The sequence below is a fragment of the Aspergillus sclerotioniger genome, assembly GCF_003184525.1.
Source record: "Aspergillus sclerotioniger CBS 115572 chromosome Unknown BO94scaffold_12, whole genome shotgun sequence".
NCBI lineage: Eukaryota > Fungi > Ascomycota > Eurotiomycetes > Eurotiales > Aspergillaceae > Aspergillus > Aspergillus sclerotioniger.
The window spans coordinates 959,749-983,181 of NW_020291002.1; the positions used below are offsets into that span (position 1 = coordinate 959,749).

Consider the following 23,433-nt stretch of genomic DNA (forward strand, 5'->3'; position numbering starts at 1 on the left):
CTTCTATCTAAAATCCATAACAAGACCTTCAGTCACAACTAGGAAATTCTAGCCTTGCGACAGTAAGAAATAGCAAGCACCAAGGAGATGAGGGTCCAGAGTAAACGACGCTGATTGGCCCGGACTTAACTCCACCCCGCCTTCCGATTGGCCTGCTCGCCACCTCCCCATCGTCATCCATCCGCCTAAACTAAATCCTATCTAAACTTCTCTATCTAACCAACTAGTTCTCCTCTAGCTTTAAAATCTCTCACTGATCCTCCCAGCTAGCTTCAACTAACTCACACAAATAAATGATGCTAAGGACACGCTGGCGACCTCCTATCCTCCCGCCCTGAAAGGTCCATCCTTCCCCCACCAACCCAAGTAGCACCATCAGCTCAACCACCATGTCCTCCCAATCACCACCAACCATCGTCCTCGTCCACGGCGCCTGGCACACCCCAACCGCCTACCAACCCTTCATCTCCGCTCTTAAAGCCCAAGGTTTCACCGTGCACGCGCCCCTTCTCCCCAGCTCCGCACAATCCCTCAACCCATCACAAAGCCAACACCAAGACAAACCAGCCTCACTCCCCGAAGATATCGCCTGCATACGAAACCTAATCTCCACCCTCGCCAATCAAGGCCACCGAATCCTCCCCCTCTTCCACTCCTACGGCGGCGTCGTCGGAACCGACGCCATCACCCGCGACTTAACCCTCCCTGATCGACAATCCCGCGGGCTGCCAGGCGGCGTCATCCACCTGGTCTATATATGTGCCTATATGCTCCTCCCCGGAGGAAGCGTGGTCAAGACGATTCAAGAAGGCGGGGTTGAGAACCCGGCTGAGACGATTGTCGATGTGGGGGATGATCGGTTCATGTATCCCAAGGATCCCATCGCGCAGATGTATAATATGGTTGAGAGGGGGGTGGCAGAGAGTGTGGTGGGTGGGTTGGTGAGGTTTCCGTTTGAAGCGTGTGATATGGAGTCAGTTGGGGAGGCGTGGAGGTTTGTGCCCGTGACGTATGTGGTTACGGGGAGCGATCGGATGGTTTGGAGGGAGTGGCAGGTTGGGATGGTGGGGAGGGTGAGGGAACATGGGGGGGATGTGAGGATGGTGGAGTTGGATTCTTGTCATTCGCCGTTTTTGTCGAAGAGGGGGGAGTTGGTGGGGGTTGTGGTGGGGGCGGCGAGGGATGAGAGGAATGCGTGATGGAGAGAGAGGGTGGAGTGTGAGGGTTGGGGGGGGTGACTGGGTTGTTGTTCAGCGGTGTTCTATTGATGAGATGAGGGGATATCTGGAAGGATCCCGTCAAGATGCATCGGGATGAGATGCAGACTGCATGTTTCAGTTTTTGACGCAGGTAGAAGTACATTACTATGGCATGTGTCTCAATGGGAGTCTTTGATTCCCCAGCAACCAGGCCTTGCACAGTTCAACCGGCCAGTATATCTATCAGACACAGACTTATCACGCCAGCGACCCCATACCAGCCACGGCTGCGATAACAAGTACGACCGCACTGAAGCTAAACGTAGATGTGCTGCCTGAAGTAGATGTCGCGGACGAGGACGAGCTACTAGTGGTAGCGGTGGAGGTGATTGTAGCCCGAGTGCCGATGTTTGTCGCTGACTGTGGCCCAATAATGTTAGCTTGAACGAGACTGACACCTAATTTAGGAGAGGGTAGAGACGCACATAGTTAGAAGCGCCAGTGGCAGTGGCCGCAGCACCGGTAGCAGAAGAAGCGCCAGGCGTGGCACTATCACCACACGCCTCGGCTGCAGACGCCACATCGTCGCCATAGTATTGCCAGATGTTGTATGTCAAGGCACACTTGAGGCAGTCGCTCAGCTCGGATTTGTACGTCGAGTTGGAGCAGTAGTCGTCGCTATCTTGGGAGATGAGGATGACGCCACCTATTGATGTCAATCGGTTGCTTGCAGAGAGACCCTGAGTAGGATAAATAGAATAGTGGAAAGGGTCGGGTAAGTGAGTGGTTGAGGCATCTACTATACTCATGCCGTACAGAGATGGGATACACGTACCGCAATCAGCATGACATTCATACAGTGGACTGCCAGGCTCTATTGATTCTCTCCTCAACATGGGAAGGACATTAGGGAAGTTCAATGCAAAGCTAGATGTGACAAATGCTGCCACGGCAGCTATGAGGAGCGTAATTCGGTGCATTTTGAGTTGATGCACTGGCCTCTCTATTCAAGAAAGAAGTATGAAGTAGAGAATTGAAGTGCCTGCCTGGCTGGTCAAGAGACAAAAAATGATTTGATATTGTACAAGGACCGTCCAGTCGATTTAATTTTCGGAATGTATCGGTAGATGGGACGAGCAAGATTTTATGTCCTTGGACAGGCATATATCACTCGCCTTATTCACCCAGGTAGTTCTACCTAGAACGTTGCGCCGACACACCGGCTAGCTCGTCGCCGGCAACCGTCTCAATTGTGTCAGGCCACTGATATTTTCCAGTCCATTTAGGCAGCTCCCGCCACCTCCGTACACTTACGCTAGCGTATATTCCTTCTCCATGGAATGGCTTGTTTAGCGCGATAGCTAGACTATGTGCTGAATAAGTGTGAATATGAGGGGCGATACATGGAGGCCGAGGGTGGCACTTGTGAAGAGTCTAATAGATTAATCGCGCAAGGATGTAGTAGATGGAAGACCGGTGAGCCATCTGCCTCGAGGGTTGCATCGAACGCTCTTACATCATGTCTCCCCTAGCGTCTCGATTTGTCGGAGCATGGAACATTAGAAGGGTCCGGTTATCGGCTGTAACCCTTACGGCCCAAACTGCCAGTCCAGGTAGGGTGTTAGTGGAGCATAGACCGGGCAAAACTTTTAGCGGCACCCTGGTCAAAGCTTTGTCTTCGGAGTCGAGTGGATTCGGGTGACAGAACTTATCTGATCCGACGGAAATCTGATTGTGGAGCTACACAGTAGACCACCTTATGTCGTCAGTCGTCACATGGGAAGACGAAATTCCCATGGGATGAGCCAAGAGTCACTCACGGGGTCCCTCTCGGCTTCGGGGCAATTGTACGAAGAAGGAATCGGCCCCTTGTTCGGGTTGGGTCATGGATGAAGGCCGTGGCTTGGCGCGAAGGAACAAATTTACTGCCAGTAAGTGGGATGTCGGAGAGGAAATTTTCGGACGAGTCAGGGTCATCAGGGTTGGGACCCGCATGGTACCTTATTCGATGGCAGGTTCCAGTGTTGGTCTTGCCAGTCGCGTAGCTGGCTGCAAGTCCATGCCAGAGGTGGAACATAGCCAAGGAATATGGTGCCCTTGAATTTGGTAAGAGTGTTCATTGACGACAGAAAAATCGGTTCTGTCGCGTTCTTACCAGTACACCAAAACGATATACCGCTGGCCATCTGGAGAACAGACAGAAGGAAGACTGTATCCCATTCTCGAAATTGACCCGAGGCCGGTGGGAAACCGGATTGACCCGCAGTGGAGCCCATCTTATCAATCTGATATGATCTGATGTCGGGAATTGCCCCTTCCGGTTGGCGCTGCTGGTTCAGCCGTGCAATAATGACCAGGGAGGGTTTCGCTGTCATTTTCCCATTCCACAAGCAGCCTAGTCTCATGATTGATAACTTAGCCCGCCGTTAGTGGGCGACCATGGAACCACCGCTCTCCGGAGTAGCTCGCATGGCTTCAACCTGTGTGCATCGTTTGAGCCCGAGTGGATGCATCACATGCCATTTTTGCTCCGGTGCGCTCTGATTGGGCTCAGACGGTTGTATCCAACCGGACATAGACTGGAGAGGTTGCAGGATGAATACATGGAACCGAACAAACCGGTGTGATGGCCGCTATATAAGAGCAGACACTCGGCGTTGCACAAAACAGGTTGCGATCATCCTGGCTCACCCTCTTCATCCACAACTAGCAAAGCTCAAGATTCACTAGAAGCAGTCTTTCCCTTAGCACGCTCTACAGAATCCAGTTGTCTACCATGATGTCTCCGATCTCACTTTTCACTGGCTTGCTGGCTACAGCCAGCCTGGCTTCTGGCGTATATGCTGTTGAAGCCACTGACATGGGAGCTGCCGCGTTCTTGTGGCCGCCAGACAGGACTTGGACAGCCACCTGGGATACCACGTCTCCGTGCGGTTCATCAGCGGGTGTGGGAAACCGAACGGAATTCCCTTTGAGTAAGCCTCTTTGTGTGATCCATTGCCCCGCTGACTCGTCTCTCCACCAGCGGACGGTTCCGTTGCGATTGTCCTCCAGACGGAGTCATACTCGGTCAACCTTGCCATCTCATATGATGACAGTGCGTTATTACCCACTATTCCTCCTTATTGAACGCTATTGATGCCAGGTAGATCCCACGAGCAATGCTGACTTTGTCACATCCGTGTCTGGGAAGAGCTTCCCCGACGTGGAGCCTGGCCATGAATGTTACTCCGTTCCCAATCCGCCGTCCAACATCACCTCCGGGGCCAACGCCACTCTCCAGTTGAAGTATGTGTCTGACTTTGACAATGACGGCAACGAGACCTACTATGCCTGTGCCGATATTGTGTATGTGCCTTATAGCTCCTTCACCACGGATATTCCTTGCTTCAATGTGTCGGAGGCGGGCACGACAAGCTCCTCGTCTTCCTCGACGTCGAGTAGCGGCTCGAGCAGCAGCTCGAGCGGCTCACAAGGTCTGTCTGGAGGGGACATTGCGGGAATTGTGGTGGGAAGTGTTGCCGGCGCAGTTTTGCTCGGGGCAGCAGCATTCTTTTTAGGTCGGTACTGGCAGAAGAAGGTGCAGCGGGAACATGCTGTCGCTATGAACATGATGAACCCGGTTCAGAAGACATGGTCTGCTGAGACGGCAGGAAGGCAGCAGCAAGCATGAACGAGGATGACTGATGTAATGTTATTTGATAGTCTGTGGATGCGTGAAGGATCGGTTAGTATAGTATGAGAAATGATGAACGATCATCTGTATACATTTGACTAGAGATCTTCCAATGTTTTGCTATTTGTGTATCGGAGCGCGTCGACTTCCCTTTTGGGCCCGGCTCCGGGGGATTCCGGGTCGCCGCCTTGGCCGGGGCAGATCGGAGCCATGAGCACAGCCTGAACAACTAGCAACTCGACCACCACACGAGTTCACCAAACACAACATGTCCATCTCACGGATCCAAAAAGGGCTCAAGCTCATGGGTGAGAGCGGCACATCCTACACCTTGCTTTCGCCTTTGGTCCGACGAACCCCTCCTAATGTCTGGCAAGCATTCCGGTCAGACAATGAAAGGGATGAATTGATCATCAAACATCCACAAGATGAAACCGAGTGTGAAAAGAGATGTTTCCAAAGGGAGATGGATATGCAAAAACTGTTCAAACCTTCCAGGTATATCCGGAGGATGGTTGACGTGATTCCGGCCAGTTCAAACCTTCCCGATATGATGGTTTTAGAACCATTTCAGAAGACACTGTGGTCTGCGCGTACGACACGACCACTCGCGATCTGGGAAATCAAGTACATCATGAGAGCAGCCCTTCTCGAGCTTCAAGAAATACATAAGCAGGGACGTGTATATTGTGGTGAGTCATTGTATATCTCTGGAACGGATACGGAGGAGATCTGATGTGCGGTCTTAGACTTTAAAATGGAGAATGTGCTGCTCAGTGGATTCAACAACGATACCACCAACGAAGATCAAATAGACTTGGCGAAGATGGTTGTCAAACTCTCCGATCTTGGCTCTGGTAGGATCCTGCAAATATCTACTAGCATTCGTTGCATAGCTTACAATTACAGTCATGACTACTGATCGGGGCGATGTGACGTCACTCGCATACAGGAGCCCCGAGGTTTACTTCAAAAAACCCTGGACCAGTGCCATTGATATCTGGGCCTGGGGCATTGCGGTCAGTTCATGTACTTGAATTGTATCCACTTTTGTCTCACTAACATATGACAATAGTACTTCCATCTCATTCAGGCACAGATAAACTTCTCGTCACCGGGAATTTATGATTCGATAGTCAAAGGAACGACTCTCGAGCAAAAGGAAACGGCGGTCCAAGCTTCCCAGGTGCACGATTTCAATCTTCGAGAAAACGAATACTACAAGGACTGCGATTTCTCAGCGGTCAAGGACGTGGAATTAGAATTCGAGGAGGAGCATTGGACGGATCGGTTGGTCGCTCTAGGAGTTGCAGAATATGACGTGGTATTTCTCTACGCTGTTCTGGAACCCGATCCTACGAAAAGAATGACCGCGGAGGATATCTTTGCCACGGGCTATCTGGATATTTATCAGGCATGAATGAATCAATCTCTCTTCCACCGAAATCAGGACGATCACATGACCCTCGTCGCAGACCGCCTTCATCCGCTGCCTCCTCTTCCCCTCATCACCAACAGTGGCAGTGACCACGCCATCTCTCGACAATGGCAGGGCATGCGTCCTCCCGACTGTTATCCCAGCAGGTACCGCTTACTGGCTCTCCCCCACAACTGGCATTTCTCGGACTAACACTAACGCATGATGCTTAGAAACCAACATCCGCCAACAGACGATCATCCGCGCGGTCGCCCAAGGCCTGATAACAGATCCGAGTCCAGACTCTGTCGATTGCAGGAAACGTCGTCCGATGCCAGGGAGGAACAAAGAAAAAGGAGCCGGGGTGAGACTGCCAGCTGGCCAACCCAACAGCCTTACCGGAATGGGCCTGTCAGCACGGAGATGGCAAGGCTGAGAAGCTAAGCTTCCTAGACCATGTTTAACCATGGGCGCAGCTACACCCCACCAATTAAATCCTCTTGGACCATCCCTTGGATCACAATTGTCGGCAACACTACAATCCTAGACCTTCCGAATTCCCCCTCAAGTCAGTCCCAATGGCAACCATCGTCTTCGTCCCCGGGGCGTGGATCACTCCCGATTTCTACCAGCCCTTTCTCAATGCATGCACGGCCACCGGATATCCTGTCCACTACGCCGATTATCCCTCTCTCTATCCCGTCGATCCGACTGTGGCAGACTGCAAGACGGACACGGAAGTGATCAGGACTACACTACACACGTTGGTGGAGGATGGCCGCGATATTGTCCTAGTGATGCACTCCTACGCTGGTATGCCCGGGGCTGCTGCTGCTCTGGGTTTGGCCAAGTCAGATCGAGTGCAGCAGGGTAAGCCGGGTGGTGTGATCGGGATGGTTTACCTCGCGGCATTCCTGGTGCCAGAGGGATTGAGCTGTGCGGGCTTGCAGGGTGGGAACCTGCCTCCGTGGATCCTGCTGGATAAGGTGAGGTCAATCTTAGTCTCCCAGGGACTCGCATTGACTCGATACAGCCATCAGCAAATCTCAACGTCCCCGCAGACGCTGTCGCGGATTTCGCCGCGGATGTCGACCCAGCCCTGGTGAAAGACATCGGTGACAAGATCAAGCCCCACTCGACACTGGCTTTCAACTCACCCCAGCCAGCTCCTGCCTGGGCGGATGCCGCCTTTCAAGGCCAACTGGCCTTTATCGTGACCACTCGCGATCCAGCCGTTCCCAAAGAGGCCCAGTACGGTATGATGGCCGCTACCCGGCAGCAGTGGATCGTCAAAGAGATGGAATGCAGTCACTGTGCGCCGTTCCTCGACCGGATCGAGGAAACTGTCCGGCTTGTGGGCGAGTGTGCAAGGGAGTTCAAAGACAACAGCGCGTGACATTCATTCTATTTATATGCCAAATATCTTCAATATCATCGCGCTGCATAGCGTCATCACAAACAATTGAAACCATAACCTCAATGGATAACCCCCGGCTCAGACTCCACGATAGCAATATCAACATAACTCCCCCGGAAAACACAACTTATAACCGCAAAATCTCCCCCACAAACCCCTCCACCTCCTCCAACACCCCCGCCATATCCCCCCCGGCATCGAGAGTAATCACATCCCCCTCCGACATCAACGGCTCCTCCAAAAGATCCACCTGGGAATCCACCATCCCCTCCGGCATATAATGTCCCTCCCTCCCAACCATCCTCCCCTTCAATTCCTCCCTATCCCTCACAACCAACAACAAAAACGTCACGGTCACCGGAAAATCCAATAAATCCGCCAACCGTCGCAATTCATCCCGATACACAGTCCGCAATGTGGAACATGTCACTGCCACCCCCCGAGTGGTTGAATCAGAATGTTGGAGTCGATCCATTACTGCCCCTCGGATATGTGCTAGCCAGGCCCATCGGTCTTTGTCTTGGAGGGGGATTCCGTGCGACATCTTTTCTCGGGACGCGGGGGAATGCAAGTCGTCGCCTTTGATCACGGAGAGGGGGAATTGCCGGGCTAAGGCTTGGGATAAGGTGGTTTTGCCGCTGCCGCAGGGGCCGGTTAGGAATATGACTTGCTGTGGGGATTGGGAGGAGGAGGTGGTGGTCCAGCACTGGGTGCGGAAGAAGTCGATGAATTTGGTGACCAGTTCGGGGGTGAGTCCGCCTGCTTCGCGGAGGGCTGGGGCAGCAGATACAGCCTGTTTGGTGTCGTAGAGGAGGGCACGGCTGGGTAGGTCGTGGTCGTATTTGCTTGTGAAGAACTCGAGGAGTTTGATTGGGGGATTGGTATCAGGGTCTGCGTTTGAGTCGCGAAGACGCTGCAGCCATTCGCGCTGTGGGAGCTCCTCGAATTCTAACCCTGCTTGTCTTAAGAGAGGAAGCAGGTCTCGTGTCCAGTGGTCGAGAGTCGGGTTGCTTACATTCATCACGGCGCCGGCAACAGGGGCAAGGGTTAGGTCAATCACGCTGGTGGCGATCATGTCCACGGGAGTCCAGGAGAGGATGTCGTCGAGCTGGGGTAGGGCATGGATGGTTTCTGCAGTTTGGAAAATCATGGGAATGGCTTCGGTTGCGTTCCAGATCCCGCGGGCAGTGTCGGCGATGATCTGGCCTACGCGCAGTACTCGAGCGGTCATTCCGGTGTGTTGCGCCGCGCGGTTCACGATGTGTTCTGTTACTAGTTTTGACTGCGCGTATCCCATCCTTTGTGCACAGGCAAGAGTGTCCGGTAGGGCTTCGGGGACCCATTGCCCTGGGGTGCGAGCGACGGTGCTTACCGATGAGCAGAAGGAAAAGCGCGCGGGATGGGGAGCGTGGATATCCAGGCAGAGGTCGAGTAAGTGGCGGGTGCCTGCGATGCAGCTGCCCTCGAAGCTTTCTAAAGACCAGTTGAAGTTGACGGACCACGCGCAGTGCATGACTGCTGTTATAGAGTGCATTAGATGGGCGTAGATTGATTCGTCCATGCCTAATCGTGTCGGATTTGAGAGATCGGCTGGCAATGCCACGATCTTGCGCTGTGTGGCCGGGGTCAAGCTGTATGACAGCTTGCGAGTCCGGAGTGATTGGTGCACTCGACGGAAGGCTGATTCGCGGGAATCAGCACGGACGAGGCAGTAGATGGTTTTGACGTTCTCTAGTTGAGCCAACTGAGCGACGACGTGTGCCCCCAGGGAGCCAGTAGCTCCAGTCACGACGATGTGCTCCCCGTCTCCTTCGCGAGGGACAGGAACATGCGTCTTGAAATCGGTGCTGTATTTCTCAATCAGGCTGGCCATGCGCTCCTCAACTGCAATCTGCTCTGTAGGTCCCTGTCCCAGACGCAGACGAGTCAATGCCTCCGCCATGGCCTGCAGTGACGGGTGCTCGAAGACAAAGTTCTGGGACAGTTTGTTGCCCCCGATGTCGAGGGTTCGAATGATCGCAGTCCGCAGTCGGATCGATTGCAAGCTGTCCATCCCCAGGCTGAAGACATCGGTTGTTTCCTCTAGAGTCGAGGGATCGATAGCCGGGGCTACTGCAAGAAGTTGCTCGCGGAGGAAAGATACCAGCCCGGCGCCCTCGAGCACCTGGTCTCCACTGGCATCTTCTGCATCGTAGATCTGGTCAATCTGCTCCTGGTAATCCCGGTAGAAGGCGGAGCGAATCACCGTTCCTTTATCTGTCTTTCGGTAGACTGCGTCTGGCGGCAACACATGGATCATGTCTCGGGAGATGTAGGCATAAGCTGGCAATTCCGCATTGCAAAGTTCGATGGCAGGGAAGATTGTCTCGATCAGTTGCTCATCTGTCTCACACTGGCTACTTGTTGCAGGAACCAGGAATAATCCCAGACGAGGCTTGTTAGCCCCAAAGGCAATGGCCTCGGCCACGTTGGGGTCGTTACGAGCGACTCCCTCAATGACCAGCGGGTTCGCCTTCTCGCCATTCTCTAACACGAGGGTGTCGTCCAACCGGGCATAGTAGCGCCAGGCGTTGGCTTTGGTGGGGTGCTTCTCGAAGAGATCTTTGGTTGCATAGGAGTTGTCTGGTCGGTTGCTGGCGACTTTAGATGGCCAGCCTTTTAAGACGCACAGCTCGTAGATGCCCGGCATTTGCTCTTCCCAGCTCAGATACGGTAATACCGATGGGCTTGGACGCACATAATCCCAGTCCAGATCGTCTCGCTCGCGGAACGAGGTCATCAGCTGACCGGTCTCTGTGGTTCCATAGTGGGAGACCAGGCGGACTCCATTCTGCACCAGCTTGTCGCCGATCGGCTTTGGACAGGCTGAGCCCCCAAACATGACGAGTTCCAGACGTGCCATCATCTGCAGTCCCTCGTCTGACTCTGAGAGCAGCTTTAGGGCATATGGCACCGCGTACAGGATGTCGATTTCAGGGTGTTCCTCCAAGGTGGATAGCAGATTGGGGGCCGTCAGCGGCAGGTTGGCGCTGTACATATAGATCAACTTCTGGGAGTGCATCGCACGGAAGAGACAGCTGATGCCGTGGGCGTGGAACAACGGCAGGGTGATAAACCCCCGGAGGCCAAAATTGTTGGCGTAGTTCTTGAGAGCCCCGGAGTGGGTTTGGTGGATGGGTTTTGGATGGCCTGTTGAGCCGCTGGAGTGGATGATCCAGCAGATATGCTTGGCCTCGATTGCGCCATCGAGATGAGCAGAGGACAGGGAAACGCTGTCTGCAGGGGGGACGTCATAGTCTTCACGCGTCAGCAATGGCTGCTGAGTGATGCCTGTTCGTCCCGCTACCGTGTCTCCCATTGTCTGAAAGCTGGAGTGTGTGATGAGGAAGGTGGCCTTGGTGCTTTCGACCAGGCTGATATAGGCATCCTCTGCAATGCGTGTTGAAAGCAGGAGGACTGTGTGGCCGAGCCGGGAGACGGCTAGTAGAGTGATCAGGTACTCGAAATCCGATGGACCCAACAATCCCACCACTTGTACAGGGTCCTCGGCTAAACGTCGCTGTGGGATGGCTTTTGCGTAGTGGACTGAAGCTGCTTCAACGAATGTGTCCAACTGATCGGATGATGGGTCAGGACGGCCATCCAAAGGTGTGCATTATGAGGGGGATGTACTTGACGGGGAGTATAGTAGATGTAATCCGTTCCCGATGTCGGGTAGGCAACAAGAGGTTCATTTCCATGGTGTCCTTTTGCTCGCGATTGTAGCAGGTCATTGATAGTGTGAAGGGTCTCTTCCGCAACCTCCGCTTCTGGCTCGGTCACGGAAGTTGCTGGGGACGGCACGCTGGGAGGCGTAGATGTAGAAGGAAGAGAAGGAGTAGGTGAGAGCACCATAGACACCATCTTGTAGGACTGTGAATGGATTGGAGTGACGTGAATGCGATGTGCAGAAGAGGAAAACTGAAGATCTGGGGCGATGCTGGAGTTTATGGCCTGCCTCTTTAGCACGTGCTCGAGCCTAACACGGTTATCTCGCAGAAATCCGGCTCTTACTGCATCATCTTCATCCTGGTATCTCTCCTTCTGGCCGGCCTGCAGGAGGAACGTCCAAGTCAGGATGTCTTCGTCCGACATTTCCGCCTGACATCCCGCCCTTTTCCGCTCCTTTCCCCCACGTGCGGAAAAACCCTCGTGCGGGGAACCCGGGGGTAATCTAGACTACCAGGTCGGATTTAAAGCGCAGTAGGGGCCTGCTTGGAATGATTGGTAATAGTATATCTATTCGGGCGAGTTTATATTACGGGAATGGTCGGTTGGGATCTATCCACCCACTAGTCACCGCTATGACACGGAGATATCCCCACGAATTCCAGTAATATTCTACGACATACGCCCCCGAGAATCTCCATACACTTCAGACATGTTCATTGCTAGCTACCAGTCAAAGTCGACGACCCCAGCTCAGGATCATAATGCACAAACGACACCAATCGTGACAGCACCGCAAACTCCAATTTCAACTTGACCGTATAAGAAAACGTCTTCAACACCGTCTGCAGGATAAATAAATCCATATACTCCAACGCCAGCAGCGAAATATCCATCATAATAATCACAGTATTAATCACCAGCAATTGCTCCATGATGCTCGTGCGCCGCTTACTCCGATGGGGATATAAACGGAGCAGTCGGAATGTCTGCACAATGAAGATCGTGGAGATGATGATCTCCTGCACGAAAAAGCCCGTCAGCTGCACCTTCGCCCAGATGTTGTAGATGTAGGAGTATCGAAAGCTGCCGTAGACGGAGCCGTAGGAGAGGATAATTTGTGGGATTTGAAAGACGATGGCGTCGATTATGATCATGTATCGTACGAATCGGAGCACTTTCTTGTTGGATGTCAGGAGATGTAGTCGTGAGTATAGGACTACCGATTGTCCGGTGACCATGATCGCCCACCCAAACGTGGAGAGGGTCACTGGGATCCAGATCGGGGCCAGCATGAAGTATTTCAACAGCAGGCCTAGGGCTTGAGGGATGATGCCGAGCGCGGTCGAAATGAGTAGGCTCCAGAAGTAGAGACCCCGGTAGACGTGGAAGGTGAGGAAGACCAGGATGACCAGCTCGATGGCGCTGTACAGCGCACAACCCAAGAAACAAGCCAGAGCCGCCTGGATTGCCAGGCTGTCGCCCGTATATCCCCCGGTGATGCCCTCGACGGGGGCCGAGTAATTGGCCATGTCGCTGCAGTCGTCACAACACCCCAGGAGCGAGACAGGTATTAAGACGCATCCTGGCACAGATTTCTACCCCTGGGAATATCCCATGTGGTGATCGACAAGGAACGAAGTCGGGGGGCTCGTCGGTCGGTGCTCGGCTACCTTGACCTCGTCTGCGTGGCGATCCATGGATCGACCTCCCTGAACCCCGGATGATCGTCCCCAGCCACCAACCAGCATCGTGCTTCCAAGGTACGAAACCCGGGGTTGTCTGGGTGCAAAGGCCTCCCCAGATCAGCGTTTCAAACCTACCATTGATTGGGATCTGGCCGGCGGTTACGGTTCTGACGCTGCTCGTCACCTGATTAAGCCCGGTTTTTTAACCCGTGGAAGCACTCTATTCGTTCTATGTACAATTGCGATCATCTAAACGGTAAACTTAACCTTGTTTGTTGGTACCGCAGCCACTGCAGTCTGGCGCACGGTCTCTTCGCCGACTTCCTCGAAGATGTCATACCCCCAATGTCCCGGGAAATTGAAGCGCTTGTGGCGCTCCAGGGAGTTTAATTGGGCAAACGCCTCCTCTGGTAACTGACGGACCTGCAGGTTTGCTGCAATACGCAAAGGCGTGACGTTCTTGGATAGGACGACCGTGCCGCGCTGCACGCCCCAGCTGGCCAGCAGAGGACCTGGATCGAGGCTGAGCTCGCCTGCCACACGGTGCACAAGAGGGTCATCGACCGTGCGGGGCTCGCCAGTCTGGTTGTTGCCTAGCGGGGAATATGCTTCTACGAGGATGCCTCGACTCTGGCAGAAATGCAGGAGATCCGGTTGTTGCAGGTAGGGATGGGCTTCGATCTGGTTGACGGCGGGAACGACCGAGACTTGGCCCAGCAGCTCCTCCAATCGTCGGATGTTGAAGTTAGGCACCCCAATGGCGCGTACCTTGCCTGTTGCCAGCAACTTCTCCATGGCTCGGTATGTGGTGATGCAGTCGATATCGGCCAGGTCGAACACACCGTCGTCGTTGAGAGGGAACCACTTGTCTCCGCCTTTAAACGCGCTGCACCGTGTTAACTTATCTCATGCCTTTCAGGGAATCTCTCAAAACAGGGGGCAAGTCTCACCACGGCCAGTGCATGAGGTAGAGGTCCAGGTACTCAACGCCCAGATCGTTCAAAGTTATGTCCAGCGCCGGTTCCACATCTTCCGGGGCGTGCTTGGTATTCCACAGCTTGCCGGTGATGAAGATGGCGTCCCGGGACACGCCGGACTTGCGAATGCCATTGCCGACTTCGGTCTCGTTGCGATATATGGCGGCACAGTCGATATGGCGATATCCCTCTTTGAGGGCCACCTCGACGGCATTCTCGACCTCGAGATGTTTGGCTTGCCAGGTACCAAAGCCCACGGAGGGGATTTCGGCCCCGGTGTTGAGGGTGTAATGCGACGGAAGAGACATGGCAGATGTAACCGTATCAATGATAGGAAGGAATAAAAGAAATGCAGATTGAACTGTATGCTGCCTCGGACTGACGATGATAATTATAGGGTCAGGGTGCATGCCTGTGGGTCGAAAATCCGCCCGACGGCGGAAAACAGAGAGGGTCGTCGGAAAAGGCCTGTCATAACCCCGCAGCACATTCAACTAACGTGAGGATCGCCATTGGCACCCAACCCCAACACACAAGCAGCAATATGCCCTTTGAGAAACCCGCCTTCGATGACCTGCCGCTCGACAAGACGGGCCCACCCGGCAATGCCTGGGGACTGTTCGGCCCCAATGATCAGTGTGGCATGCTGAATCTCCTCACCTCCGAACGCACCAGTGCAGCGGCGCGAGAGATCATCGACGGAGTGCGCATCTCCACCGACTGGGCCCTCGATCGCATCACCACCCCCGCCTTTGATCGCGCTCCATTCGCCCAGACCATCTCCAACAAAGCCCCGGCATCAGTCAATGACGATATCTTGCAGTTCAATACGCAGACCAGTTCGCAGTGGGACGGTTTGCGACATTACGGATACCAGAAGGAGCAACTGTACTTTAACGGTCGCACCCTGGACGATCTGTTGACTAGCAAGGTCAATGGCATTCACGGTAGGCTGGACCGCATTCCGTCTTTGAAGACTATGCTGACAACTTCTGCAGCGTGGGTGGAAAACGGCGGCATCGTCGGACGTGGAGTCTTGCTGGATTATGCCGCCTGGGCCGAGGCCAACAATGTTCCACTCCAGGCATTCACCCCTCAGTCGATCACGGTAGCTGTCCTGGATGAAATCGCCAAGGCTCAAGGGACCGAGTTGAAACCCGGGGATATTCTCCTGATCCGATCCGGATGGGGACGGGGATATGCACAGCTGTCGCAAGAGGAGATCACCGCGTTGGCCAATGCCCCATTGCCGCCGGCCATCGGACTGGAGTCCTCGGAGGCAACGCTTCGATGGCTCTGGCACAAGGAGTTTGCTGCCGCCGCCGGCGATATGCCTAGTCTGGAAGCGTGGCCATGCCAGGACACCAAGTATTGGCTACACGAATGGCTCCTGGCTGGTTGGGGGCTTCCCATCGGTGAGATGTTCGATCTGGAGCAGCTGAGCGAGGAGTGCCGAAAGAGGCAGCGCTGGTCGTTCTTCTTCAGCAGTGTCCCGCTGAAGGTGAGTCACTGTCCACTGCAGATTGCAAAGTCAATTGTTGACGTCTTCTAGGTTCCCGGAGGTGTAGCAAGCCCTCCCAACGGGGTCGCTATCTTGTAGCGCCTGCTCCTCCTCGACCGGTCATGTAGAGCAGCTCGATTCTGAAATGACCTTGGCGAAGACAGGGAAGAGAGGTCAGTTGTTTAGCAGAAACAAGTGAATTTACGTATTCATTCTTAGGCCAGAGACCTTGGTGTAGACAATGTAACTCAATCGAAGAGGGAAGAAAGGTTGACGTAAATGAACCCCAGTAGATGACTGTCAATGGCACCCACCAAGTCATAGATTATGCCTGAATAGAGCCGTTAGCGAAGAATGGTTATCCATCAGGCTGGCATCTCCAGTGAGCGGAAATGGGACGGAAACGGCGGGCAACCCATTGGCTAAGCCTTTGCCTCCTGCTAGGTAGTATACGTCGCTTCTACGGATGACGGCATAAATGCCGAGGAGATGGTAGCTGACTTCCGATCTCGCATTGCCTGATGCAAACCCCAGACTCGGATATCCGGCCCATTCCCGCCCGTGGGGTCCCCGCACTGGCAGTGGCGGCAAGGCATCTGGGGTACAGTCGCCGAGCAAGAGCTGGAGACGCAATATAAAACAATAGTCGAGGGATGTACGACGCGGCTTTCCGTTTTCTTTCGTAACGCAGGCCTTTCCCTGGTGACCATCTCCTTCGTTCCTTAAGAGCTCATCTTATCGATCTTCACCACCTGTGGCTGCTTCGTGACTGAATCAGGTCCATTTCCATTGCTGTATTCCAGCAAGAGCAGTGGGATTTCGATATGGCGGCCATCGACTCCAAAGCATCCTCTCTCCACGTAGAGTCCGCTGCCAAGTCGTCGGATCGGGTAGATGAGTCTTTTGAGGGCCTCTCCAGTGAAGAGGAACGAGCTGTGGAGAAGCGCTGTAGGACCATACTCTCTTTCGAGGCACTAAGCGACACCAGATGCTGACCTCGAGCAGTGGTGCGCAAAATCAATCTGCATCTTTATTTCCTCCCTATTCCTACTGTTCATCTTCAACATCTTGGACCATTCCAACATCGCCAATGCACGTCTAGGAGGGCTGCAGGAGGACCTGGGCCTTTCCGACCCGCAGTACCAGACTGCGGTGGCCATCATGGTAAGCCAAAATCGAACAAATTAAGCACCATTGCTGATCAGGATCTACTCAAGTTTGTCGGTTATCTCCTGGGCCAGGTCCCCAGCAATATCTTGCTGACACGGCTGAAACCCTCCCGCTATCTCCCAACAGCCATCTTCATCTGGGGTGGGATATCCATTTGCATGGCCGCCACGAAGAACTTCGCCGGCATCATGTGTGTCCGCGTGTTCCTCGGGTTTGCCGAGTCGCCATTCTTTTCTGGTGCTTTGTGGGTATCCTTTAGTGGACCGTCTCCTGAATGGGCTCTTACGATGGCGAAGATTATTGATAAGCTCCTGGTACAAGCCGTCCGAAATCGCCGTTCGAGTGGCCATCGTGTATTGCGGCAACACCCTCGCCAACGGATTCGGCAGCATGTTCGCCGCGGGCGTCATGAGTGGCTTAAACGGCAGAGGCGGGCTGGAGGGTTGGAGGTATGTCTCCATTTTTTAGCTATTTAGAGGAAAGCTAATTTATGTAGATGGCTGTTTATCATCGAAGGCGCCGGGACCATGGTGGCCGGTCTTCTCGCCGTGGCACTTTTGCCCGACTTCCCTCGCTCTGGCCAACGGAAGTGGCTATCCGAGCAGGAACAGCGGTTTGCAGAATGGCGGCTGGCTCGAGCTGCAAATGATGAAGTCGATGAGAACGGGTCGGTTCGAGAAGGATTAAGGGACGCGCTCTTGGATCCCAAGGCGTGGATGCTAATCCTAATCCAAGTTTGTCAGCTCTCGTCCCAAAGCCGGACGTATTTCTTCCCTGCAAGTCCTGCTCTTCCATCTTCGAATGCATTCAAGTCTTACACATTGCAGACCATCGTTAAGACCTTGGGCTTCAGCAATATTATCACGCTGCTTATTACTGCGCCCGTCTATGTCTTTGGCTTCATCTCAGCCCTGGGTAATTCCCTCATAGCGAACCGGACCAACCAGCGTGCGGTCCTGATCGCGTGGCCTCTCTGCATAGACATTGTGGGAAATACCATGGTGATCTCGTCAACAGCCACAGTAGTCAGATACGTTGGCATGTTTCTCATGTGTGCTGGCTCGTACTCTGCGTTCAATGTCGTGCAGGCCTGGATTGCTAGTACGATACCCCGGACGCGAACCAAGAGGGCCATTGTGTACGCCCTGGTAAATCTGTTCGGCAACTCGGCCAATATCTACGGCTCTTATTTCTTTCCCACATCGGATTCGCCCCAGTACCGCCCGGGTGGTATCACCCTATCCGCGTTTGCTGCAGCAGGAATCGTGGCGACAGCACTGTTGGCATTGTACCTTCATCTGCTAAATGCGAAGGCACGGAGGGCGGAGGAGGAAGACGGACAAATACGATACAAGTATGTCTGGTAGTTGCCAGTCTGCCAGTCGAGCATAGGATGCAGCATCAAGGTAGCATGGCCGTTGAGGGCGGGAATCTCCGTCAATGAACCGTTGATTTCCTCGTCCATCAATCATTCAGGGTACTTCATCCTAGAGTCACAGATCGTGGTCATAGTATTTAAGTACTGGAAAAAATTCCAAGATTTTTCTTTCTGCGATATGGTATCACCCTTTCGTGCGCCAAGCACGTCAAGGCATACCTCAACCCGGATATGCTGGGTCGGTTAGCAACCGCCGATTGTCCTTTGGGGCTCCAGTGAAACACTTACTGATAGGCAAGCTATCCAGCTGTGGCCAGAAATCAAGGATTGGATCTTCGCCGCTGACAAAATTATCCAGAAGTGACTGGGTCCGTGGATCGAGTAGGCCTGGGTCAACCGAGGGATCCATCCCTGTGGGCGTGATCGGCACCTCATTAGAATCCGATACATAGTCCCTTGCCGGTACTTCTCCCAGACGCTGGTCGCGAACACTCGGCTCACGTGCTTGTGCAACAGAGCGATGCGTTGGTTCGCAGGGCCTGTGGTGTGGATCAGTCGCCTCCGCAACTGTGCCGTACGTGGTCAGTGTTAGGAGTCCCAGCCTGGCCTCGCGTCGGAGGCTTTGCAAGATGACGCTATATTTCCAGGAGGGTGCATTCCGAGCGGTCGCATCAGCAAGGTGCCTCAGCGCGTCTTCGGACCTTCCGTACAACGTGGATTCGACCAAATCTATGTGTAAGACGCGATCAGGGCTCGCGTTAAAATCAATACTCACAGGGGGCAGACGGCCCCGCATGACTTGAATCAGGTATATGTATATAGCCGATAGAGCATTGAAGGCGATGTACTGCGAATACCAGAATGCGGGGAACAACTCGTCATCTCGTACGAATCCCATAATCAGCTCGATCGCGTCTGATGCCGCGGTTAGACAAAGGCGGAGATGGTGCTCGTAACTGGTTTGGTGTTCAGGCCACATATGCCCGTAGTCTCGCAGCAACAAGGGGCGTGTGATGAATATCAAGGCATGGTGTCGGGCTAGTTGCAGAACAGTAAGTTGGCGGCGAAAAACCGGGACCAGACTGCTGGGCTGAATGACCCCTGATAGGAAAGGGGGGAGTTCAGCCTGCCAGTCCGCGACCTTCCTGCATAAGTTTCCGATGGTTTTTATCTGCTGCCGATTGGAAAGACCGGTAAGGACGTAGGGTTCCTTGGCTGCTTGGGTGAGAATCTGGGCCAACACAGCATGGAAAACCGGGGCATCCATCATACAGTCGCGCTTGGATAAGCGCGTTTCCCCACTTGTCAGATCCTCGTCATTGATCCGTGTGGGGAGGTCTTCGGTCAAATCCTCATCTTTCCAAAGTCGTGGACGACCCAGGATCACGCTCAAGTATTTGTCCAGGGTATATGAACACCAGACTAGGCGCCGCCGACATTCCTTCTGCACCACGTCCTCATCCTTGCCATGATGCATTCTCGCTCGACGGCTGTGCAGACCGAGGGCCATCATCAGCTGGACTGCTGTTCCGAAGGTAAACCAAGCCTTCTGTGCTCGAGAGGAGCTCAGCAGATAAAGCACCATGAGAAATCGCGCTTGGACGGAGGCCAGACTAGGGGCTCCCATCTCGAGCGATAGCAGACGGTCAGCCTAAGCATAATAGAGCTCGCTTCTCTGCCAGCCATCCTCGTCTGCATCTCTCATTCGCCCATCCTCGTCAACCCGAAACATGCTTGCCGTACTCAAAAGCAGTAGTACGACTGCCTGGGATGCAACATCGAGTTTATCACCAATCTCCGATTGGTCGCCCTGTGGTGCGTCGGGGTACAGGCGATGCAACAGCGTTTGAACCGTTGGCTGATGCAGCACACGGTAGGTAGGGGCCGCAAACTCGAAATATCGGCGAATGAGGCTCTGAGCCTTAGTCTCGTCAGGCCAGGCAAAGTCCGTCAGCTGGACCTCCGGCAGGATGCGATCGCCGTACGAAAAGATGGACACCGTTGACGGAGCATCGGGGTCCCGCGAAAGAGTGATAGATTTCGAAGGGGTGGCCCGCAGCTCCTGGACAACCTGCCCCAAGAACGAATGGGCGGAACTCGGGCCCCAGTATTGGTCAGGCAATTCTGCTGGACCTCTTTCTTCCGATGCATTGATGAAAGCCGATTGGGGGGCTCTCCTGGGCAGCGATGCAAGAGCTATCCGCGGACTTTGAGCTCGATCGGAGATTGCGGACCAAACGAAGGTCGGGGAAGACTGCGGCTGAACATCCGGAGTCAGCCGGTCTCGCGTACGCGAAGATGAGGGTGGAGGACTGGTTGCCACGCCGCGATTGTATGCTGTGTCGTAGGTGCAGGGCAGCTGGCGATGGGCGCAGGGGGCGCAGGGGATGGTGCCGGTACAGGCCTTCTTCTTGGCCTTGCAGGCATCGCAGGCGCGAGTCACCTTGCAGATCTTGCGCGCGCGAGCAGCAGGAGAGTCCTTCTCACTCCCCGTCATTTAGTTGGCAAAACGACCAAGGTGCTCACGCCAAAGGCTTGTCGCAGATGCTCACTTGAAATCCGCCGCTTTTCCGCCAGGGAATTCCGCCGGGCTGCGAGATGACTCAGGGATGACTCAGCTGGAGTGCGGGGTCCTCCGATAACTATGAGATTAACGGTAGAGGCAGGAAGGGAGCAGTGCTCATCGTGGGTCTATCGAGGCATATCTATTGAGCTGGTAGGTGTTCACCTGTTACTAATTCTACGAGGTTATTGGCAAGCCTGTTTCCCAACACAAGGATGGCAAGTATCATCTCTCGTTGCTGTTCTTACCGAGTTAGAACAGGAAGCCAGTAGATATATATAGTATTAGAACTATTCCAAGCCGAAGGTGTTTGTCAGGTACTAGCATTTCCTGAATCCACTGCATCCAGGGCAATCTACCAATCCATCACAGAGAAACTTAAGAAGCAAGTTAAGGTAAACAGCGAGGATACATGAGCAAGTGATGAATTGACATCCCCCTCAATGTTGGTGTTTGTCTCCTACATGCCTGAGGTTTTCACGCTAAGCCCCATTTGGGATCCCGCGCGTGACCCGGCATCTGTCAACCAGCGCATCGCATCCATCTCCCACCACTTCATCTCCTAGCCTCCTACACGTTCATGTTCCCTACAACCTCGGATCATGGAACTTTCAAGGCTCCCAGGGCCCAGTCGCCCGACGACCGGTCAACAACTTCGCCTCCGCGCCCTCCTGGACTAAGAAGATGTCCTCGTGGCGCACGCCAAACTGGTCGACCAGATACACGCCTGGCTCCGAGGTGAAGGTCATCCCCGCTCGCAGTGGAGTCTCATGGTTCCCCTTGTTGAGGTACGGGCTTTCATGAGCTAGATTGACACGTCAGCATTGATCCGACCGGCCGCGACCCACAACGCCCTACCACTCACCTTTGATACCAATCCCATGACCGACGCGATGGGTGAAAGCATCGCCATATCCTGCCTCGGTGATCACCTGTCGGGCGGCAATGTCGACGCTGGCCGCGCTAGAGTTGACCTGAAACTGGCCGATCGATCGCGTTTGCGCCTCGAAGACGACATCCCATACCTGCTGAGGTCAACGGAACTGTATCGCATCCGATCACGAGAGCGCTTACCTCCAATTTCTCCTTCAGATGCGCTGGGATTGCATCACCCGTCGGCTGATCAAGGAATGGGGGGAAGAATGTCCGACAAATATCCGACGAGTAACCGAGGAGATGGGCGCTACAAATAATCAGCAAGGCACAGGGAGAGAACGAGCAGACGTACCCGACGTCGATCAGGACAAAAGTCTCCGGCTCAAGCACCTTCGAGCCGTTGGTACCTCCATGTGGGTTCGCGGCGTTCTCGTCTACGTCCAGTCAGCCTGAATACGCCTTGGAGTGATCGAGACATACCGAATAAGACAATGTCGAAGAAGGGCTCCAAGCCGGCCGAGCGTAGGGTGTTGTCCAACACGGTCGCGATCTCGTTTTCCGTCAGCCCGGGGTAAAGGCCTGGCTCAGATTAACGTCCACACATCGGATATGACCCGGAGGTTCCTACATTTGCGCATCTGCCGGACAGCTTCCACGGTCCCGGTGTTCACGGCGCGGAGAATGCCCACCTCTGCATCGGATTTGATCTGTCGCACTCTCTCGACTTCCCCCATCAACCCAAAGATTTCGATGCCCACCTGGCCAAGTCCCCGTTGGATGAAGTCGCGCATTTCCTCGTCCACCATGAGACGAGGGGTCCGGTCAAGAGCCGAGAAGATCACCGAGTTCTTCAATGTGTCGTACGGGCTCCAGTGTTCTTCCCAGGGGATGATCTCGATCGGCTCCAGAAACGGCATGTTGAGGAGCCGGGCTCGCTCAGCTTCAAATGACGGGGACAGGAAAGTGGTTTTCGCGGTGACCTGGCCCGACGAGTGCCATTGTGGTTGCACCACCATAAGGAACGGGCGCTCCTCGGGCTGAATGAGGTGAGCATGGGAGCACTGGTGGGCCGAGTGGAATTACAAACCTCCCACACCTCCCATTCCGGCTGGCTCACGTTCGCATAGTATTTGAATGTATAGCCTGGTTCCACCACGAACGCGTCTGCCCCATCGGCCACCAAAGCCCGCGCGAGGCGGTTGCGGCGCTCCTCAAACTCCTCGACAGTGATTGGGGCTGCCGTGTCCAGAAAGTAGTACCCGGTTTCTCGGAGATTGTCAATGGAACACTTCTCGAATGCCTCGTAGCGGGATAGAGATGGCCGATTGCTGTAGCTGAAGAACGGCAGCGTCTGGACCATGGTCAGGATCCGTTGTCGATGCCTATCTTTGAAGCACACCTACCGGGAAGATAGTGTAGAATCCGAGGAAGAGTGAAGCAATTGCAGCTACACAACGCAAGATAGCTCTCGAGTGCTCTTGGGGTTTACGACGTGGGAGAGGTCTGCCCTCCTCCAAGAAGGGCGAATAGGCCTGCTTGTCCAACATGGCGTTGTGAAGATTAATGAATCCTGTGCCGTCCAGAGAATCGCTTTTATCGCGGTGCGTCTGCAGCCCTCGGGCAGGATCCGAGCGCACGCAGATCCTGGGCCCGGCGTCTTTAAAAGAGGGGAAACAAGCTAAGGATGATGCTAGCTCGAGATTCCCCGCTTCGCCATGGCTGTCTCTTCGCCAACCAGAGACCCAACCAGGATCGGGCTTATCAGCGACTCGCGGTTGATCCGACAGTCGTGCCGCGGACTGGATAAGCCACGCGAGCCAGGGCTTATCAGATATCTGGGCAGCAGCTCGGGAGACAGACAGG

General features: G+C 54.2%; 12 protein-coding genes across 12 annotated transcripts; 6 read left to right on the forward strand and 6 right to left on the reverse strand.

Annotated features, from left to right (window-relative positions):
* Nucleotides 1-228: 228 nt before the first annotated feature.
* BO94DRAFT_574876 (alpha/beta-hydrolase) lies at nucleotides 229-1,199 on the forward strand (the record flags this gene model as incomplete). The annotated part of the gene is made up of 1 exon (XM_025615044.1): nucleotides 229-1,199. The coding sequence occupies exon 1, from the start codon at nucleotides 390-392 to the stop codon at nucleotides 1,197-1,199; it is 810 nt and encodes a 269-aa protein (XP_025468236.1). The 5' UTR covers nucleotides 229-389.
* Nucleotides 1,200-1,348: 149 nt separating this feature from the next.
* BO94DRAFT_574877 (uncharacterized protein) lies at nucleotides 1,349-2,202 on the reverse strand. Its single transcript, XM_025615045.1, has 3 exons — nucleotides 2,035-2,202; nucleotides 1,685-1,905; nucleotides 1,349-1,619 (listed from the first exon to the last, which is right to left on the reverse strand). The coding sequence occupies exons 1-3, from the start codon at nucleotides 2,177-2,179 to the stop codon at nucleotides 1,458-1,460; spliced, it is 528 nt and encodes a 175-aa protein (XP_025468237.1). The 5' UTR covers nucleotides 2,180-2,202; the 3' UTR covers nucleotides 1,349-1,457.
* Nucleotides 2,203-3,978: 1,776 nt separating this feature from the next.
* BO94DRAFT_585244 (copper acquisition factor BIM1-like domain-containing protein) lies at nucleotides 3,979-4,872 on the forward strand (the record flags this gene model as incomplete). The annotated part of the gene is made up of 3 exons (XM_025615680.1): nucleotides 3,979-4,174; nucleotides 4,225-4,296; nucleotides 4,349-4,872. The coding sequence occupies 3 exons, from the start codon at nucleotides 3,979-3,981 to the stop codon at nucleotides 4,870-4,872; spliced, it is 792 nt and encodes a 263-aa protein (XP_025468238.1).
* A 165-nt stretch (nucleotides 4,873-5,037) lies between these two features.
* BO94DRAFT_54084 (serine/threonine protein kinase) lies at nucleotides 5,038-6,618 on the forward strand. The gene is made up of 5 exons (XM_025612998.1): nucleotides 5,038-5,567; nucleotides 5,625-5,732; nucleotides 5,785-5,894; nucleotides 5,951-6,455; nucleotides 6,526-6,618. Exons 1-4 carry the CDS (start codon nucleotides 5,144-5,146, stop codon nucleotides 6,293-6,295), a joined length of 987 nt encoding a protein of 328 aa, XP_025468239.1. The 5' UTR covers nucleotides 5,038-5,143; the 3' UTR covers nucleotides 6,296-6,455; nucleotides 6,526-6,618.
* BO94DRAFT_54075 (alpha/beta hydrolase) lies at nucleotides 6,617-7,762 on the forward strand. The gene is made up of 2 exons (XM_025612982.1): nucleotides 6,617-7,278; nucleotides 7,326-7,762. The coding sequence occupies exons 1-2, from the start codon at nucleotides 6,871-6,873 to the stop codon at nucleotides 7,686-7,688; spliced, it is 771 nt and encodes a 256-aa protein (XP_025468240.1). The 5' UTR covers nucleotides 6,617-6,870; the 3' UTR covers nucleotides 7,689-7,762.
* Nucleotides 7,763-7,836: 74 nt separating this feature from the next.
* BO94DRAFT_515917 (acetyl-CoA synthetase-like protein) lies at nucleotides 7,837-11,603 on the reverse strand (the record flags this gene model as incomplete). Its single annotated transcript, XM_025609942.1, has 2 exons — nucleotides 7,837-11,322; nucleotides 11,382-11,603. 2 exons carry the CDS (start codon nucleotides 11,601-11,603, stop codon nucleotides 7,837-7,839), a joined length of 3,708 nt encoding a protein of 1,235 aa, XP_025468241.1.
* A 536-nt stretch (nucleotides 11,604-12,139) lies between these two features.
* Nucleotides 12,140-13,151, reverse strand: BO94DRAFT_595223 (uncharacterized protein; the record flags this gene model as incomplete). The annotated part of the gene is made up of 1 exon (XM_025616218.1): nucleotides 12,140-13,151. The coding sequence occupies exon 1, from the start codon at nucleotides 12,947-12,949 to the stop codon at nucleotides 12,140-12,142; it is 810 nt and encodes a 269-aa protein (XP_025468242.1). The 5' UTR covers nucleotides 12,950-13,151.
* A 203-nt stretch (nucleotides 13,152-13,354) lies between these two features.
* On the reverse strand, nucleotides 13,355-14,390 carry BO94DRAFT_585249 (Aldo/keto reductase; the record flags this gene model as incomplete). Its single annotated transcript, XM_025615681.1, has 2 exons — nucleotides 13,355-13,991; nucleotides 14,056-14,390. The coding sequence occupies 2 exons, from the start codon at nucleotides 14,388-14,390 to the stop codon at nucleotides 13,355-13,357; spliced, it is 972 nt and encodes a 323-aa protein (XP_025468243.1).
* Nucleotides 14,391-14,626: 236 nt separating this feature from the next.
* On the forward strand, nucleotides 14,627-15,682 carry BO94DRAFT_464511 (uncharacterized protein; the record flags this gene model as incomplete). The annotated part of the gene is made up of 3 exons (XM_025608068.1): nucleotides 14,627-15,029; nucleotides 15,081-15,583; nucleotides 15,635-15,682. 3 exons carry the CDS (start codon nucleotides 14,627-14,629, stop codon nucleotides 15,680-15,682), a joined length of 954 nt encoding a protein of 317 aa, XP_025468244.1.
* Nucleotides 15,683-16,407: 725 nt separating this feature from the next.
* Nucleotides 16,408-18,120, forward strand: BO94DRAFT_545956 (MFS general substrate transporter; the record flags this gene model as incomplete). Its single annotated transcript, XM_025613272.1, has 5 exons — nucleotides 16,408-16,531; nucleotides 16,572-16,747; nucleotides 16,789-16,997; nucleotides 17,050-17,202; nucleotides 17,250-18,120. 5 exons carry the CDS (start codon nucleotides 16,408-16,410, stop codon nucleotides 18,118-18,120), a joined length of 1,533 nt encoding a protein of 510 aa, XP_025468245.1.
* Nucleotides 18,121-18,246: 126 nt separating this feature from the next.
* BO94DRAFT_565675 (Zn(II)2Cys6 transcription factor) lies at nucleotides 18,247-20,628 on the reverse strand (the record flags this gene model as incomplete). The annotated part of the gene is made up of 5 exons (XM_025614508.1): nucleotides 18,247-18,275; nucleotides 18,420-19,087; nucleotides 19,109-19,362; nucleotides 19,387-19,782; nucleotides 19,855-20,628. 5 exons carry the CDS (start codon nucleotides 20,626-20,628, stop codon nucleotides 18,247-18,249), a joined length of 2,121 nt encoding a protein of 706 aa, XP_025468246.1.
* A 504-nt stretch (nucleotides 20,629-21,132) lies between these two features.
* BO94DRAFT_574884 (Creatinase/aminopeptidase) lies at nucleotides 21,133-22,930 on the reverse strand (the record flags this gene model as incomplete). Its single annotated transcript, XM_025615046.1, has 7 exons — nucleotides 21,133-21,499; nucleotides 21,560-21,719; nucleotides 21,769-21,877; nucleotides 21,923-22,004; nucleotides 22,051-22,149; nucleotides 22,199-22,631; nucleotides 22,658-22,930. The coding sequence occupies 7 exons, from the start codon at nucleotides 22,928-22,930 to the stop codon at nucleotides 21,306-21,308; spliced, it is 1,350 nt and encodes a 449-aa protein (XP_025468247.1). The 3' UTR covers nucleotides 21,133-21,305.
* Nucleotides 22,931-23,433: the final 503 nt, after the last annotated feature.

Excerpts from the sequence above, each read along its gene's own strand:
- BO94DRAFT_574877 (XM_025615045.1), bottom strand. The coding sequence starts at position 2,179 with ATGCACCGAATTACGCTCCTCATAGCTGCCGTGGCAGCATTTGTCACA. Across the intron at positions 1,906-2,034 it reads TGAATGTCATGCTGATTGCG|GTGGCGTCATCCTCATCTCC; the intron begins GTACGTGTATCC and ends TGACATCAATAG. Across the intron at positions 1,620-1,684 it reads CCACTGGCGCTTCTAACTAT|TCAGCGACAAACATCGGCAC; the intron begins GTGCGTCTCTAC and ends ATTGGGCCACAG.
- BO94DRAFT_54084 (XM_025612998.1), top strand. The coding sequence starts at position 5,144 with ATGTCCATCTCACGGATCCAAAAAGGGCTCAAGCTCATGGGTGAGAGC. Across the intron at positions 5,568-5,624 it reads GCAGGGACGTGTATATTGTG|ACTTTAAAATGGAGAATGTG; the intron begins GTGAGTCATTGT and ends GTGCGGTCTTAG. Across the intron at positions 5,733-5,784 it reads ACTCTCCGATCTTGGCTCTG|TCATGACTACTGATCGGGGC; the intron begins GTAGGATCCTGC and ends TTACAATTACAG.
- BO94DRAFT_54075 (XM_025612982.1), top strand. The coding sequence starts at position 6,871 with ATGGCAACCATCGTCTTCGTCCCCGGGGCGTGGATCACTCCCGATTTC. Across the intron at positions 7,279-7,325 it reads CGTGGATCCTGCTGGATAAG|CCATCAGCAAATCTCAACGT; the intron begins GTGAGGTCAATC and ends GACTCGATACAG.